The sequence below is a fragment of the Centroberyx affinis genome, unplaced genomic scaffold (genome assembly GCF_046629955.1).
Source record: "Centroberyx affinis isolate AG114_WGS23_722 - 3 ecotype Tasmania unplaced genomic scaffold, CSIRO-AGI_Caff_v1 ptg001183l_1, whole genome shotgun sequence".
Classification (NCBI taxonomy): Eukaryota; Metazoa; Chordata; class Actinopteri; order Beryciformes; family Berycidae; genus Centroberyx; species Centroberyx affinis.
Window position 1 is genome coordinate 258,534 of NW_027279709.1, and position 13,700 is coordinate 272,233.

The window sequence follows — 13,700 nt, forward strand, 5'->3', positions numbered from 1 at the left end:
CAACAAGTTGGTCAGTAAATACACAATCCAGCATGAAAAATATAAGCACAAAAAGGTTCTTTTTCAATAGATTTATTAGAACAAATGTTTGCATTGGGAACGGAGAAGGCCAAAATTTTAATCATCAGCCTCCTGTTCCTGAGCCCGGAGGAAGCTGGCCTTCTTCTGGGCGACACGGTCTTTCCTCTGGGCCAGAGAGAGCTTGGCACGGTTCCACCTGGGCCACAAACAAGGACAATGAGCACTCGCAAAATAAGCTTTATTAAATGGCTGGGGTTGCTGTGCTTGAATAAAATCTTAAAATACATTAAGACAGATGGTGAGGGACGGTTTGGGTGAGGTTTATTGGATTTTGCTCATAAAATCAGATCTCTCCGGCTGGTTGTGCATCTAAAATTTGACTTGGCTGGCCAGCTGTGATATTTGCTATGTTGAGTAGCATATGGCTGTCATTAACTGACTGAGTCAAAGAACCAGAGCAATAGCTTCCTGGTGTCCAGGTGTGCCATCTTGTGTTCCACATTGCACTACTAAGGAAAACATAAATGGATGTTTGAGGGCGTCTCCAAATTCCTCTGATAAATAGTCACTCCTCCTGCCACTGATCAAACACCCTGGTAATTAAACCAGCTAGAAAAACTATGAATATAACTTGAACCTCAGATGAACATCTGTCCCAGTTCTAAAAAAGATTAAATTCAGAGTTTTTCCAAGACCTTAAAAAAAAACCATTGACTGAACAGGCAACGTTCCAAAAACCAACATTAAGCATGTTAATTTCTCACCTCTTCTTCTTGACTTCTTTGGGAGGCTTCTTTTCATGGACTGGGTTCTCACGAATGGTAGCATGAGCCTTTTTGTACATTTCCTCAACCTGAGAGAAAGATCTCCAGTCAGTCTCATGTACAATAACTGTTTACACATGCATGCCAGTATCCAGATTACAACTCATTCTCCAAATACGCTTAAGTTCAGTACCATCTAATGTATTAAAAGTTCATGCATTTCTGAAGAGCAATGTAATGTTCAGCAATTTAAGTACAATAAGTCTATTTTCCCAGTATAAAAAAAAAAATCAGCCGATTTAAAAAACAAAACCCCTCAAAAATGATGTCATCTAGGTTGAAGCTTTGGTTGTTTTTCAAGTTTTTACACTCTTCTCAGCCTTGTTTGAGTCATTATGCTCCTTGCCCTATGAGTCAGTTTTGACAAGGTTTTTACAAAGTCAAAACAAGTCCAACAGCATCATGATGCATATGAATTAACAAGCTCTCTAGAATACGTTTTCTCATGGGAGCCTGTTTGCAGAAGCAAATCTTTTATATTTTCTACATTGGCTAAAGCAAACTTTTGACCGAAGCCCAACTTGTGGCAAAATCAGTAACAGATTTTTACATGACATGACGTTTAAATGACACTTTTGACTGGCAAATTGTTTAGGTTGAAAATATTCTGCCTGCTGCCGCTGATGATTAGTCAGCTGTCGACTGCCATGATGAAACAATGGATTTGTTTTTTTAATTGTCTGTTCCACAACTCAGTTGAGGAAATGCCAAGCAATCTGCACAAGGCAATTTTGATTCTGTTTAGGATAAGGACCAGGACAGCTGTGTCTCAAAACCAGTGTATCTACAAACAAGCTAAAAAAGATTATGAGGCAATTTGTGTTTAGACATTATGTTTGAAAACATGATTTTTCACTTCACACCATCTTAAAATTATGCTGTTCACATGCTCCATGTTCATGAATATGAAATAAAGGGACAAAGAGCCACTGCTCAATTCTGTATGGGCTGTGGCTGAATTAAAGCCGGTTGTGCTGCCCCAGGTTTGTTTGAAATGGTAGAAAATGTTACACCTTTAGCATTAAATGGACCAGATTCAAAATGAGGCTTAGGTATATACATGGAACACAAAAAAACCCCACTTTTTACACTACAGCTACTCTGCCCACACATTTCTAAACAACCTGAACAAGTAGCCTATGTGCTATTTCTCAATCAAAAACAAGTGTTGGGGTGGACTTCTGATGAATAGTGACATTTGATCCAAATCTGATACAGCAGGCTGACAGTGCCAACACTGCAGTTTGAGTCAGTCTCTAGTATCATGTCATGATTTCAGCACAGTTGCTTTGTAAACAGCTTTCTGGCACCAATCAAGGACGGTTTCGCTTCCCCCATGTGATCATTGCAGCATGGCCCAGAGATCTTTTAAGTGAAAAATCATCTATCACCATGTAAAATGTTTAACTTGCCACCAACAAGTCGAGGTATTCTCATTTGATAGGTGAAAGTCATTAGCTGTGCAAACCCAAGCATGTTAACAGTCACTTAATGCTCAAAGTGATACCTAAACAAAATCAACCAGTACAAAAGGGAATATACAAATGTGGTGGTGTCATTAGCGATGAAGTTTAACACCTCATATCATCTGAAATTTCTGGGCGTCCTGCAACATGAAAAGTATCTTGACCCATATATGCCCTTGATTAGATCACAAGCCAAGTCATGGACACCACCATCTACCCACTGATCCTTTCTTGTAGGGTGTGATATGAAGTGAATGGAGATGAGGAAAAAAGGGCGTTCAACAGTGTGAAAAAAAGAGGACTTGCCGAATCAGGGGTGACTCCATTCTTGATGAAGCGGGAGAATTGCTTCTTGTAAGCCTCCTCATCCTCCTCCATCAGGTAGCTCATGTACTCGGACACATTGACGCCCATGATGTGCTTGCGGTGGACCTCGGCGTTGAACTCCTTGCTCTCTGCATCATATCCAGGGAAGCGCTTGGTGCTGGAAAAAAAAAAAAAGAAAAAAAAAAAGATCCATTAATGGTGATAACTCATGCACCAGGTGATTAAGTGCTTAAACTCAGACGACACTTGAACCTCCAATCATCTGGCAACTTGATTCAAGGCATAATGAATGCAGCAATGCATAATGCTGTGTACAATTAATCTTTCCTTACTGATGTATGGAACTACAGAACTTACATAAATTAGACAGATAGCAGATAGAATACAAATGAGATGCCCTTATGTAGGTCAATGTGTGTACAATGTGACAAGTCTATCCACGTTAGTCATAAAGCTGTACATATCAGCAAAACGTAGATATATCATATCATTTATATTTTTTCTTGATTAAACTTGTCTGGTAACTGCCACAGTTGGGTAAACGTCCTCTGCCAGCCGCAGTGGCTGGTGAATCCCAGAACTCACAAACCACTTTACCTAGCCAAGCTAATAGGAGATTCAACAAATACCTGGTCACTTGGCCAAGCTGCCGGTACAGTAAGCAAACTTGACAGCCACAGCAGAACATTTTGAAGTCTATAGCTCATGACATTTCCTACCCTGCCCCTAACCCAAGAAATCTGTGCCATGCTCTATACCTTCGCGTTATAGGACATTCATGATTTTTATTATTTATCGTCTAGGGTTAAAAAGTACATATGCAAACATTTTATGTAAAATCTTGCACGGTGTGTCTGTGAAAGTGTTTGAGGCAGCAAAAAGTGGTGGGCAACAAACAAGATGAAACCAAACCACATTCAACATTCCCAGTGAAGCCACAGAGGTCAAGATTAGATAAAGCAGCCTCAGGACAAACTTTGAAACAAGTTTATATCAACTGGACGAACAGAGAACTAGCTACAGTTGAAGGGTATCATTCCACATGTTCTGCATTTGTTATTACATGTCAAGATTTTAGAAAATGCATTTTGAATGCTACAATTGTGACAACAAAGATGTTACGATTTTCAACACTTTCACATAATGAATTTTACTGAGGTCCAAATCATTTTTAAAGAGTAGGCATACATTTTTTTTAAGCAGATCTCATTTTGGAATGAAACCCTATGTTCTCTAACACATCAACAAGCAGAAAAGTTGGGCAAAACCGAGCAACATGTTGGAGGGAGAAGTTACCTGTGGGGGATAGACAGGCCTCCATCCACAGCCCCCTTCAGAGCTCCGAACACCTTGTTGCCTGTGGTGGTTCTGGCAAGACCAGCATCCAGGTAGCAGGTGAAAGCGCCTGGCTGACCGTCAATGCTCTCAACGTTGAACTCGTCGCCTGTGACCTCGACCTGGCCCTCGTACACCTTATCCAGGCCAAACTTGTTCAGCAGCTGAAAGCACACAATATTGCAACGTGTATGACATTCAAAGACTGACAGCTGGTTCAGGAATAAACCACTTTTAAGATAATTTTCACAAGATTATCAAACTATCCTGATAATGATTAAGACAACAGCTCAGTGTTTGTGATAAGCCAAGTTTTGGCATACCCTCCAAAAACCATGCAGTAATCCATGTTTTCCCACACACTTTTCATTCGGATGTTTTACTTAACATGCAGTGTTGAAATGATCACTTCTGTATGATTATATAGCCCTCATTTGCTATATTCCTATTCTATTTTAGTTTGCTGTATCCAGTTTGCTGCTACAACAACTCAATTTCTCCTTAGGGATCATTCAAGTTTCATCTTATCTTAAAAAAGCTAAGCAAAGTCAAACAGTGAGGCATTAACTGCTGACAGCTAGTTTTGATCGCTGTCCAACACTCAACATTGAAATTTGATAAAGTGTCAGTGTCACAAAAAGTGCCGATATGTACAACCAAGCTCATACTTACTCTGCGAGCCAGCAGCAGACCAGTGCAGTAGGCTGCTGCGTAGTTCGTCAAGCCCACTGTGATCCCGTACTTGGGAAGTTCGTGGGAGTAGGCTGCGCACACGATCATGTCACCCTCAATCTTGGCATAGGCGATCTGCAACATAAGCACAAGTAACCATGTAACAGCACGTTCATAACATCGGCCAGCCAATGACGTGGAGCAGGAGGGGGATCAAGTCGTCTCTCTTTTGATGAAAAGTCTCCTCAGTCCCATGCTCACCTGGCAGATAATGTCCCGGTTTGAGAAACGGACAATCATCCTGTACTTGGGTGTGTTGTACTTGTTCTTATCTTGGATGACCAGGCGCTTGCGAGCAAAGAAGTCAGTCTTTCCCTCTGGAAATAAAAAAAACAAAAACAAACAAACTTAAAAACAGATTCAGTTTACACTTAAACATGGAATTGCCTCTTAGAGGGATACAAACTTAAACGATTATCAAGGCATCCCTTACCTCTCCTTCTCCTGAACTTAACCTGGTACCTCTTGAAGTAGGCCTTGTTCTTCACCACTTTAACAAAACCCTGTGAGAAGACAAGCGCCGACTCAGCAACAGGCATTCAGCATCATATCCACAGTAAAGCCAATGCCACATTGTCTTTTGATTACAGCTGCAGTCCTGTTAGTCGTAGTAAGGCTGTCACTGTCACCGACTGGACCTGGCTAACGTTAGCAATGCTACAACCAGAGCCAATAGAAATCAATGATACGAGTTAGCATAATGGCTAGGCAGGTTTGACGTTCAGTTAACGGTGCAACGGCAAGCTGTGCAAAAATGAAATTAGGGTGACGTGAACGCTTAAGGCCTCTCTCGTAATATATCTGTGAAAATGACAGGAAAGCCGTTTACAGGGAACAGGAAGCAATGAATTTGTGAAGGTAGCCATTAGGCCACGTTTGACTAGACCCCGGTGAGCGTTAGCAGGATTTAATCTACCTTCATCCGTACATAAATAAAATGTTTTTTAACATTTGACCACACAAAACACTTAATGGATGTCTTAGATATGGATGTAGGTACATATTGGGACTAATTACAAACCATTTTGCAGTCTTTTTGTCTCCTATAACAGGAGCCCGGAGCCAAAGACTGGGGTTTTGACTCCGCTGCACTGGAAAAAGGAAGAGGAGCGTGCGCATGCTCTGTAAGTACCGTGTCACAGGATGAAGAGCAGAGACGCCATACTGCAGGGGATTTGTTACTCTGCCCCCTATTGAGCTGGGGTAGGACATTTTACCAAAATTGTGTATTCTCACTTATGATGTGATTCTCAAGACATGTAATTAGGCTATTTGATGACACAGGTAAATCATCCCTCCGAGCTGTGGCTTGTATAGCATTCATGCTGAACTTAATTGCATTTTAGTTCAATTCAGTCCAATTCAATTCAAAGTATTGTCATTCTACCTTTTGCAAGTGCACAGTAAAATCAGAACCTTTTTCTTGGGGTCACAGTGCATTCTAAACAAGTGTAAAAATGAGACAAAACAGTAAAAGTCACCATAGTGCAACAATGCACTGCGCTGTTGTCATGTGAAAATTTTAAAACTCCAATATTGGCGATTTTCATGTTTTAACTTAAACTGAAGGATTACATGCTTCTCTATAGGTTAAGACACCTTTATCTAATGAGCGTATGAAAACCCATTAGACTAACTCTAATGGGGTTTTTAATGGGAGTTTTAGATGAACTCTAATGGGATTTTAATGCATGGTGATCACACTGAAAACAAGGCTGTTTGCAAGTATTTCAGTAACAGCATCACAGTATTCAGGTATTAATCAGAAGGGATTAGGAGGTGCATGGGAGTCCAGGATATAGGTATAAAGTGACTAGTATTCAAGTCATGCAATAAGAACAGTCATAGTTAATAAAGTGACTGATATGCAGTAAAGTTTAAAGTGACAGGTGCATCAGATAGAAATGAGATGGATCAGATAGAACAATTTTGGTCCCAGCCGTCCCACCCCAAACACACACCTAATGGTGGAATTATTTCTAATCTAAAGATCTAACTAGACACTTGCCATAGGTGCTAATATGTCACTGCATTTTCTTTTTTCATTTGTTATGTCTGATAGACACAACTTTGTTTTCACACATTATCTTTTATTATTACTATTACTGAGAGGGTTATTGAGGGTTCAAAAACTCATGCCAGGCTTTTATTTGTTGATTTTTTCGTCTGCTTTTCATACAATACAACCCCGTATTTTAGCAAATAAACTCTTGTCATTTTTTAATCTAGACTCTAATATTGTCAGCTGGATAGTAGATTTTTTTTAACTTGTAGGCCACAGATGGTTAGAGTAAATGGTGTTTGATTCTGTTGTCATTTGATTTTCTGAAGTTAAATGTTAGTAAAACGAAGAATAAGGTCATTGATTTTAGAATAGGTTCAAACTCAACTCCTCCCACGATACTTAAAGGTCAGAATAGGGAAATGGTGGACAGGGATAAGTACTTAGGCACTATAATAGATGAGAAATCAAACTTTGATCTATACACTGAGTCAATTTACAAAAAAAGGTCACGAAAGATTGTACTTCCTATGAAGGCGTAATGTTTTTGACATAGACAGCTGACAGATGATACAGGTCATTCATTGAATCAGTGTTAAACTTCCCTGTGATCGCCTGTTTGGTAACTTGAAAGTACAAAAAACTCCCAGTTTGTACAATGCTGTTACAATGGCCAGTAAGATCCTAGGTGAACAACAGAGCCATCTGACTGATATCTTTATGGGACAAGTGATTCATGAGGCTAGGTCTATAGTAGCCAGGCAGACCTTCATCTACAAGGGGAATGTCAGATGCTGCGCTCAGGATGGAGGTTTAAGATGCCATGGGCAAAGACCAACAGATATAAAAACATTTATACCTTCCTAAATTTGCGCAATGCTTAATTTTTGTATATCATATATTCTGCCTTCCACTCCTTTATTTTAAGTGTTGTGTTGTTGTTTTTACTTTCTGCTGCAAGAAGAATTTCCCTAGAAGGGACAATAAAGAGAACTGAACTGGAAATAAACTGAACTGAGAACTATAGCACTAGACCCATTTCACTGTTTGCTCCCAGCTGTCTAATGATTTCAGGGTCACCATGGTGTTTCCAAGTCTAGTCTACTACGTCAGCTACTTTTGGAATATATAATGAGAGGTGTGTCTAACATAAAAAAAACAAAAGATTTGCGTCAGCACTCTCATGTGAAACCAGAAAAGTGGGTTTGATGACTGTATGGTATGTGGATCAAGATAGTGTGCGTAGTCACATTCAGCGAACTTCTGCTCAGATGTGGTTAATGATGAGTCTCCATTTGGTTCTTTTACAAATCCGTGATTTGAGAGAAGCTACCAGAATAGTGCAGCCGCTTTGATTTTTTAATAGCCCACGATGAGACATTTCAACCTTATTGTTTTGTTACTCATTGATCTAAGTATATAGATTATACTAAATACTAAACTACAAAGTATTAAATAAGAAAATAATATTCAAAAAGTGATTTATTTTCCTCCTCTATAGGCCTACTAAAGGTAACATCAAATCAGAAGAGCTATTTTTGAAAACTCTTGGCAGTTCTGAGGCAAAACTGTTGTAACCTGATCCAGTCTGCTCCAGCGGGAGTATTTTTTCTCTCAACAATGAACTTCAGGTAAGAAATTTTGTTGCTTGTTGCTACAAATCAGGCACATGTACATACAGGGACTCACAAAGTGCCATCCCGGAACACACAACAATTATAGACTGTAATGACTTTCAATGTTAATAACTCTGTCATTTTCTAACACGACAACAAACTAAAAGTGAGTTGCTGTCCAGTCATATCAAGTTTATGCATTTGTGATGAAAGAAAAAGGGAGATAAATTGGGCTGAATTTAAGGGTTTCCCCCTTCTCTCGCCTATTTTCTCCTGACCACCTCCTGACCACTTGCCCTGCCAATTTTTGGACTGTAGGATGAATTTGACAGACTGAGGAATGGTAGAACTTGAACTTATAAACACATTCTCAATAGTCCATAGTTGTAATCTATGCTTCTTATTTACTGATTTTGACCATTTCTTTCATGACCCTTTGAAAACACTTGTTACACACCATATTTCTGAACAGTTTAGATTATAGAAATATTTTTCCAGGCATTGTAAAGGTGTTTGGGATGTTTTTAGATCTACATTTTGACATTTGTGACAATTTCCAATCTGCTATTGGACATAGCTGGACAAGTGACTGACACATTGCAATATACATTTTCCAGCTCTCAGTGTAAAATGTTTGAATAGGTGAAACTGCATCCTCTAAATCTTTAAGAGGACATCTAGTCCATTCCATAAAGAACAACAAGCAGTTACCAAATGATAACTTGGGCTGGGTAAATCTCCCTATTGAATGTGAAATTGGACCTTCAAGATTACAACCCAGCAGGGTCAGCCATCACTTTAGCCTGTTGGTACAATTCAGTTTCTGAACTGCTGAGCTGGCAGTTTCAAGCCAGTAGGGTCAGTTGTGCCATTATCTTATTGTTGTCGAGCCCATAGTGAGGTTAGAAATGACTGCACATAATGTTGTGAGCTACTGTAGGTGTAAGCCTAAAAGTGTAGACAGGGTAGTGTAGATGTAGATTTGTCACATGTCATCCCCCCTCTCTCCCAGCTTTCTTGTCTCTCTCGACTTTAAAACTGTCTAATAGGGGAACTGCAAAAAACAAAAAACAAAAAAACAAAAACAAAACTAAAATAAATAAATAAATGAAATATATAAAAAAAAAACAACAACGACACACCCACCCCCTCACAGTGACCCATCTTTGCCCCGGATGTCACATTGAAAATATTTGGTCATTGTGAATGAATGAAACATGAGAAAGCTGTTTGATGTGCAGTTGCTCATCAGTAACACAAGGTGGCGGTACTGTTCCAGGTTGAAGCTGGGGGCGCATGCTCCGTGGGATGTAAACATTTGGTAGGCCGCCGTCTGTCTGCGCTCTGTATCGCAGACATTTGTGTACACGTATTATACGGCTTCATGGGCTGGACCGTGGAGTCAATGGGAACTAGCTAACGCTGGCTAGCTTTCAAGAAGTAACCAAGCTAGGCTAATTTGGAAAATATAACGTGCTAACCTAGCTAAAGTGTTTGAAACCAATTTCTTTCTTATAGTTGTGGGACCTAGTTTCGTGCATGGGAAGTAGACTTTGCTGCGGTTGGTCGAAAACGCTTCAAGGTAAAGGAGATTGTGTCTTTTGGGGATCAGTCTAGTTACTGGAATGGAGCAGCAACTCATAACGACTGCTAATTGTCACTCTGGCTCTGTAAAAGTGAACGGTGTGGGATTACTTCCTAACAAGACTATTACATTTGGTTAATCGCTTTAGCTTGTATCACAGCTTGTCAATGCTGTCACTTGTATTGAATGTGTGTATACAATTTTTAACTATTCATTGGCTTGTAAAGAAAGATCCTGACTATCGTCTGGAACAAAAACATTATTATGGAGTTTGTTATACTTAGTATGTCGAGTATCTAGCTAGCTAACCATACTGTAACCTAATTAATATGCGTGGGCAAAAACGGAGCTTCTTGCAGAAAGAATATGAGCATATACTGTTGCATTTAGTGTCAGAAGATCACCATAGCAGCGCAGTAACCCAGAGTAAGATAAACTACCAGCGAGCCATAAAAGGAACGGGGACTCCTGCTATGTCTAATGTATCAATCCCTCGTTTATTGCCTTAAGACGGAATGAATTTAGTAAGTGAGAGCACTGATGGGTAAGCCAAGGACTTAAGCTGCTCAACTCTCTGGCTTTGCCAGTGTTGAAGAATCCTTTAAAACTGTGGGGAGGTGTCCTACAACAACGCTGCACCGTATGAGTAGAGGGTAAACCACCTAAACTCAGTTTAGGTGGTTTTTATTTAGGGAATAGAATTTACCCACCTGACATAAATCCACACTGATGCTACTGATGAAAGTTGCATGAGGATAAGCCAAGGCAAACTTTATTTAGATATAGCACATTTCATACACAAGGCAAATTCAGTGTTCCTTATATAAAACACAATTTTTTGTTTATTCCTGAAAATATAATGTGCTTTGGTTATATTGGTGGTTGTTTGCCTTATGATGATCCCAGACTGGTGGTCATAGTTTACAACCTTTTTATTTAGCACTACATCACTGGATGCGACTAAATATTATCGTGCTGATCCAGTAAAATAGCTGGGAAGTGAGATATGGGCTTCTAATGAATGGCTTTGATTAAACTTGGAGGATTTCTGTTCCTTGAGTTCAGTCATATACTGTAGTCTGTAAGTGCAGTGTGAGTTTCCTGGGTGGTCATGGCCAGATGCTTCTTTAATTACCAGTAAACAACTCTTTTCAACACTTTTTTTTGGCAGAGTAGAGTGTATCTGTGGAACTAGAGATGGCCAAGTCAGAGGAATACTTGCCAGTACTTGTTTCAGTTAGACACTGGTCATGTTATGACAGAGAGCTTCCCTATTACCTTCAGCCTCAGTCTGGACCTGGGGACTTTGAAGGAGGTGGGGGTGGAAAGAAATCTGTAGTCACTAAGAAGGGGGCAGAAGGTGTGTAGGTGTGTGTGCATCCATGGTCTGTTTGATACTTTGTACGTGTTTGTACTACACACAGAAAGCAAATACGGATTTAGTGACATTTAGTGATCTAGATAGAGAGGAAACGGTGGAGTGACGGGTGTTTTCTTTAGAGAGAATCCCATGCCAAGTGAGCGCAAATTAAATAAATTAATCTTTCCAGTGATGCTTCATTTCCAAGGTTCATGAAGTTCATCAGTTAAAATGCTGCTGCCAGTTGCTGCATATAAAAGCAAGAAACTGATGTGGAGGCTGTATTTGAGGGCCCAGGACCTGCAAGTATCCTGTGGAAGTCTAATTGCCCATCACTAGCGTAGATTGTAGATATTAGCCTACACACATTTTCACAGAATACTTAATAGAGTGTCTTTTAAATTGTTGGTCTCTAGATGGTGTGCGTCACTCCCACTGTTCAAAAATAAACTAGCCAAGGCTGAGACCTAGCTGTTAGTGTTATTGATTGAAACCATCGCCAGTGCATTTCATTTTCTACGCTATTTCTAGCTCCCATTATTCTCTCTCCATATTGAAGAATAGCCGTAAGCGAGACCATTGAAATGCTTATTGTACACTGTGAAAATGTGAGCTGCCTTCTGTGTGTGAAGTGAAAGGCCTTTCTACCTCAGCATGAGCGTGTCGTTTCAGGCAGCCCTATGTTCCCATACCCTCGCAGCTAAAGGAATGTATAAGATGGCCATTCAGCTTCGGGTCTCTGCTGCTGTGCCGAACGATTTTGTTCCGATTTACTGCCTAGGACTAGAATGTGAGAAAAGAAACAAGTGAAATAGAAATAGACTGCTGTTGTTGTTTGTGAGTTAGATCGTACTGTTAGATGATTCTACCAATGAGCTGGATCATTCTTGTTTTTCACCTCAGGTAACGACTGTAAAAGTCTTTTAGGCTAAAAGCTGCAGTAATGCATAGTTCTAGGCTATTTGTCCTGGATTAAGATTTTGAGCCAGTTTTGTCATGGTCTGTTTTGTAGCACTGCTAGGTAGCTGTTGGGTACTAAGCATTTAGAGTTAGAGGGGAGGAAATGCCTTCTTTTTAGATCTTTGGTCTTTTTCACTTCCCCAATCTTCATGATGTTGTTTCGCCGAGGCTTTATTCAGACCCAATCTTGCCTTACTGTGGGTTTCATTAGCTATGCGTAATGCGTCTCAGGGCCCCATTCTCCCTTGAGTTCTTTGGCAAACAAAAGCAGAAACTATCTCTGTATCCAGGATTTATGGGGAAGCCTCACTTCAGCTGGCTGGGCTTGTTTAAGAAGAATGCTGTGTAAGGCCACCTGCACGCTGGCATCTTTCAAAAACGTGGCCTTCTCCTGTCCTGAGCTAATTCATTTTTAGGTTTACTCATTATTTGCTGCTTGGATTGCATAATATATAATAGGGTATTCAGGCTATTTTCTGGCTGCTTGAAAAAAGTAAAGCACACTGGCATTTTTTTCCTAGCTCACATAAATGTGGAAATCAACCAGTCAATCTTCATCACAGTGTCAGGGCCAGATAACAGTACTGGTAGACTAGGCTAAGCCTGGGGCTAACACTTGTAACATGCTTCACCTCTTTCCTCTTAGTGTTGAGTCCAGATAGTCATCTGTTCTCTCCCCAGTTAGTTCTGCATGGCATCCCACATTGGGGATCGGTCTTTGAAGGAATCACATGCCCTCACATCCTCTTCTTGGCTTTCAAAGGGAAAGAGTGCTGACACAATGCTAGCCTGGCTCAGTGCTGCAAAAAGAGTTGGGCAGCGTTAGATAGGGTGACATAGAAACGTTCATGGTAAGATACAAATTAGGGATTGTCATTTTCAATTCAGGATAGACAGTTTTGGTTATTTTCCCAGATAAAATATCATAATTTAAACTTTTTGCACAGAATAGGTCACTAATTTTTAACATTCTTTCATTCAGAATTGTAATAATTTGTGAGTTAATCAATTTAGGCTATCCATAAATCAGGTAATATGTCTTTTAGGAAGACTAGATATACTGTTTTCAGTGTACTATCTCAGTTATATTTACCCACTGTGCCATTATGACTGAAGTTGTTAACTTAGCAATTTTTAATTTTTCACCATCTATTCTCTACTTGTCTCATTTTCCTTTTGAATGGTTTGAGCTGAGTAAACTGTGTCAGTATAACTTTAGTCAGCAATCCAAAGAGATTATACTATATGGATAATCTCTGGATATGGGAGAAGACATTGATTAACTGTTTAAATTGCCTGTTTAAGGTGAGCTTCATGGTTGATTGTTGTTTGAGTGCTTGTTTTGGAGGACTGACACTATAGCCTACAGTGCGACTCTGTCAGCTTTTTGTAAAATGAAGTAATTGAGTGGATTAATTATCTGTGTGTTCTACTTTGCTATTGAATCAGTGGGAGCTGAAATTAGAAAAAAT

General features: G+C 39.8%; 1 protein-coding gene across 1 annotated transcript; it reads right to left on the reverse strand.

Annotated features, from left to right (window-relative positions):
* Positions 1-56: 56 nt before the first annotated feature.
* LOC139648253 (large ribosomal subunit protein uL18) lies at positions 57-5,801 on the reverse strand. The gene is made up of 8 exons (XM_071524315.1): positions 5,727-5,801; positions 5,139-5,208; positions 4,907-5,022; positions 4,646-4,780; positions 3,935-4,137; positions 2,618-2,795; positions 786-874; positions 57-217 (listed from the first exon to the last, which is right to left on the reverse strand). Exons 1-8 carry the CDS (start codon positions 5,727-5,729, stop codon positions 118-120), a joined length of 894 nt encoding a protein of 297 aa, XP_071380416.1. The 5' UTR covers positions 5,730-5,801; the 3' UTR covers positions 57-117.
* Between the last annotated feature and the right edge of the window lie 7,899 nt (positions 5,802-13,700).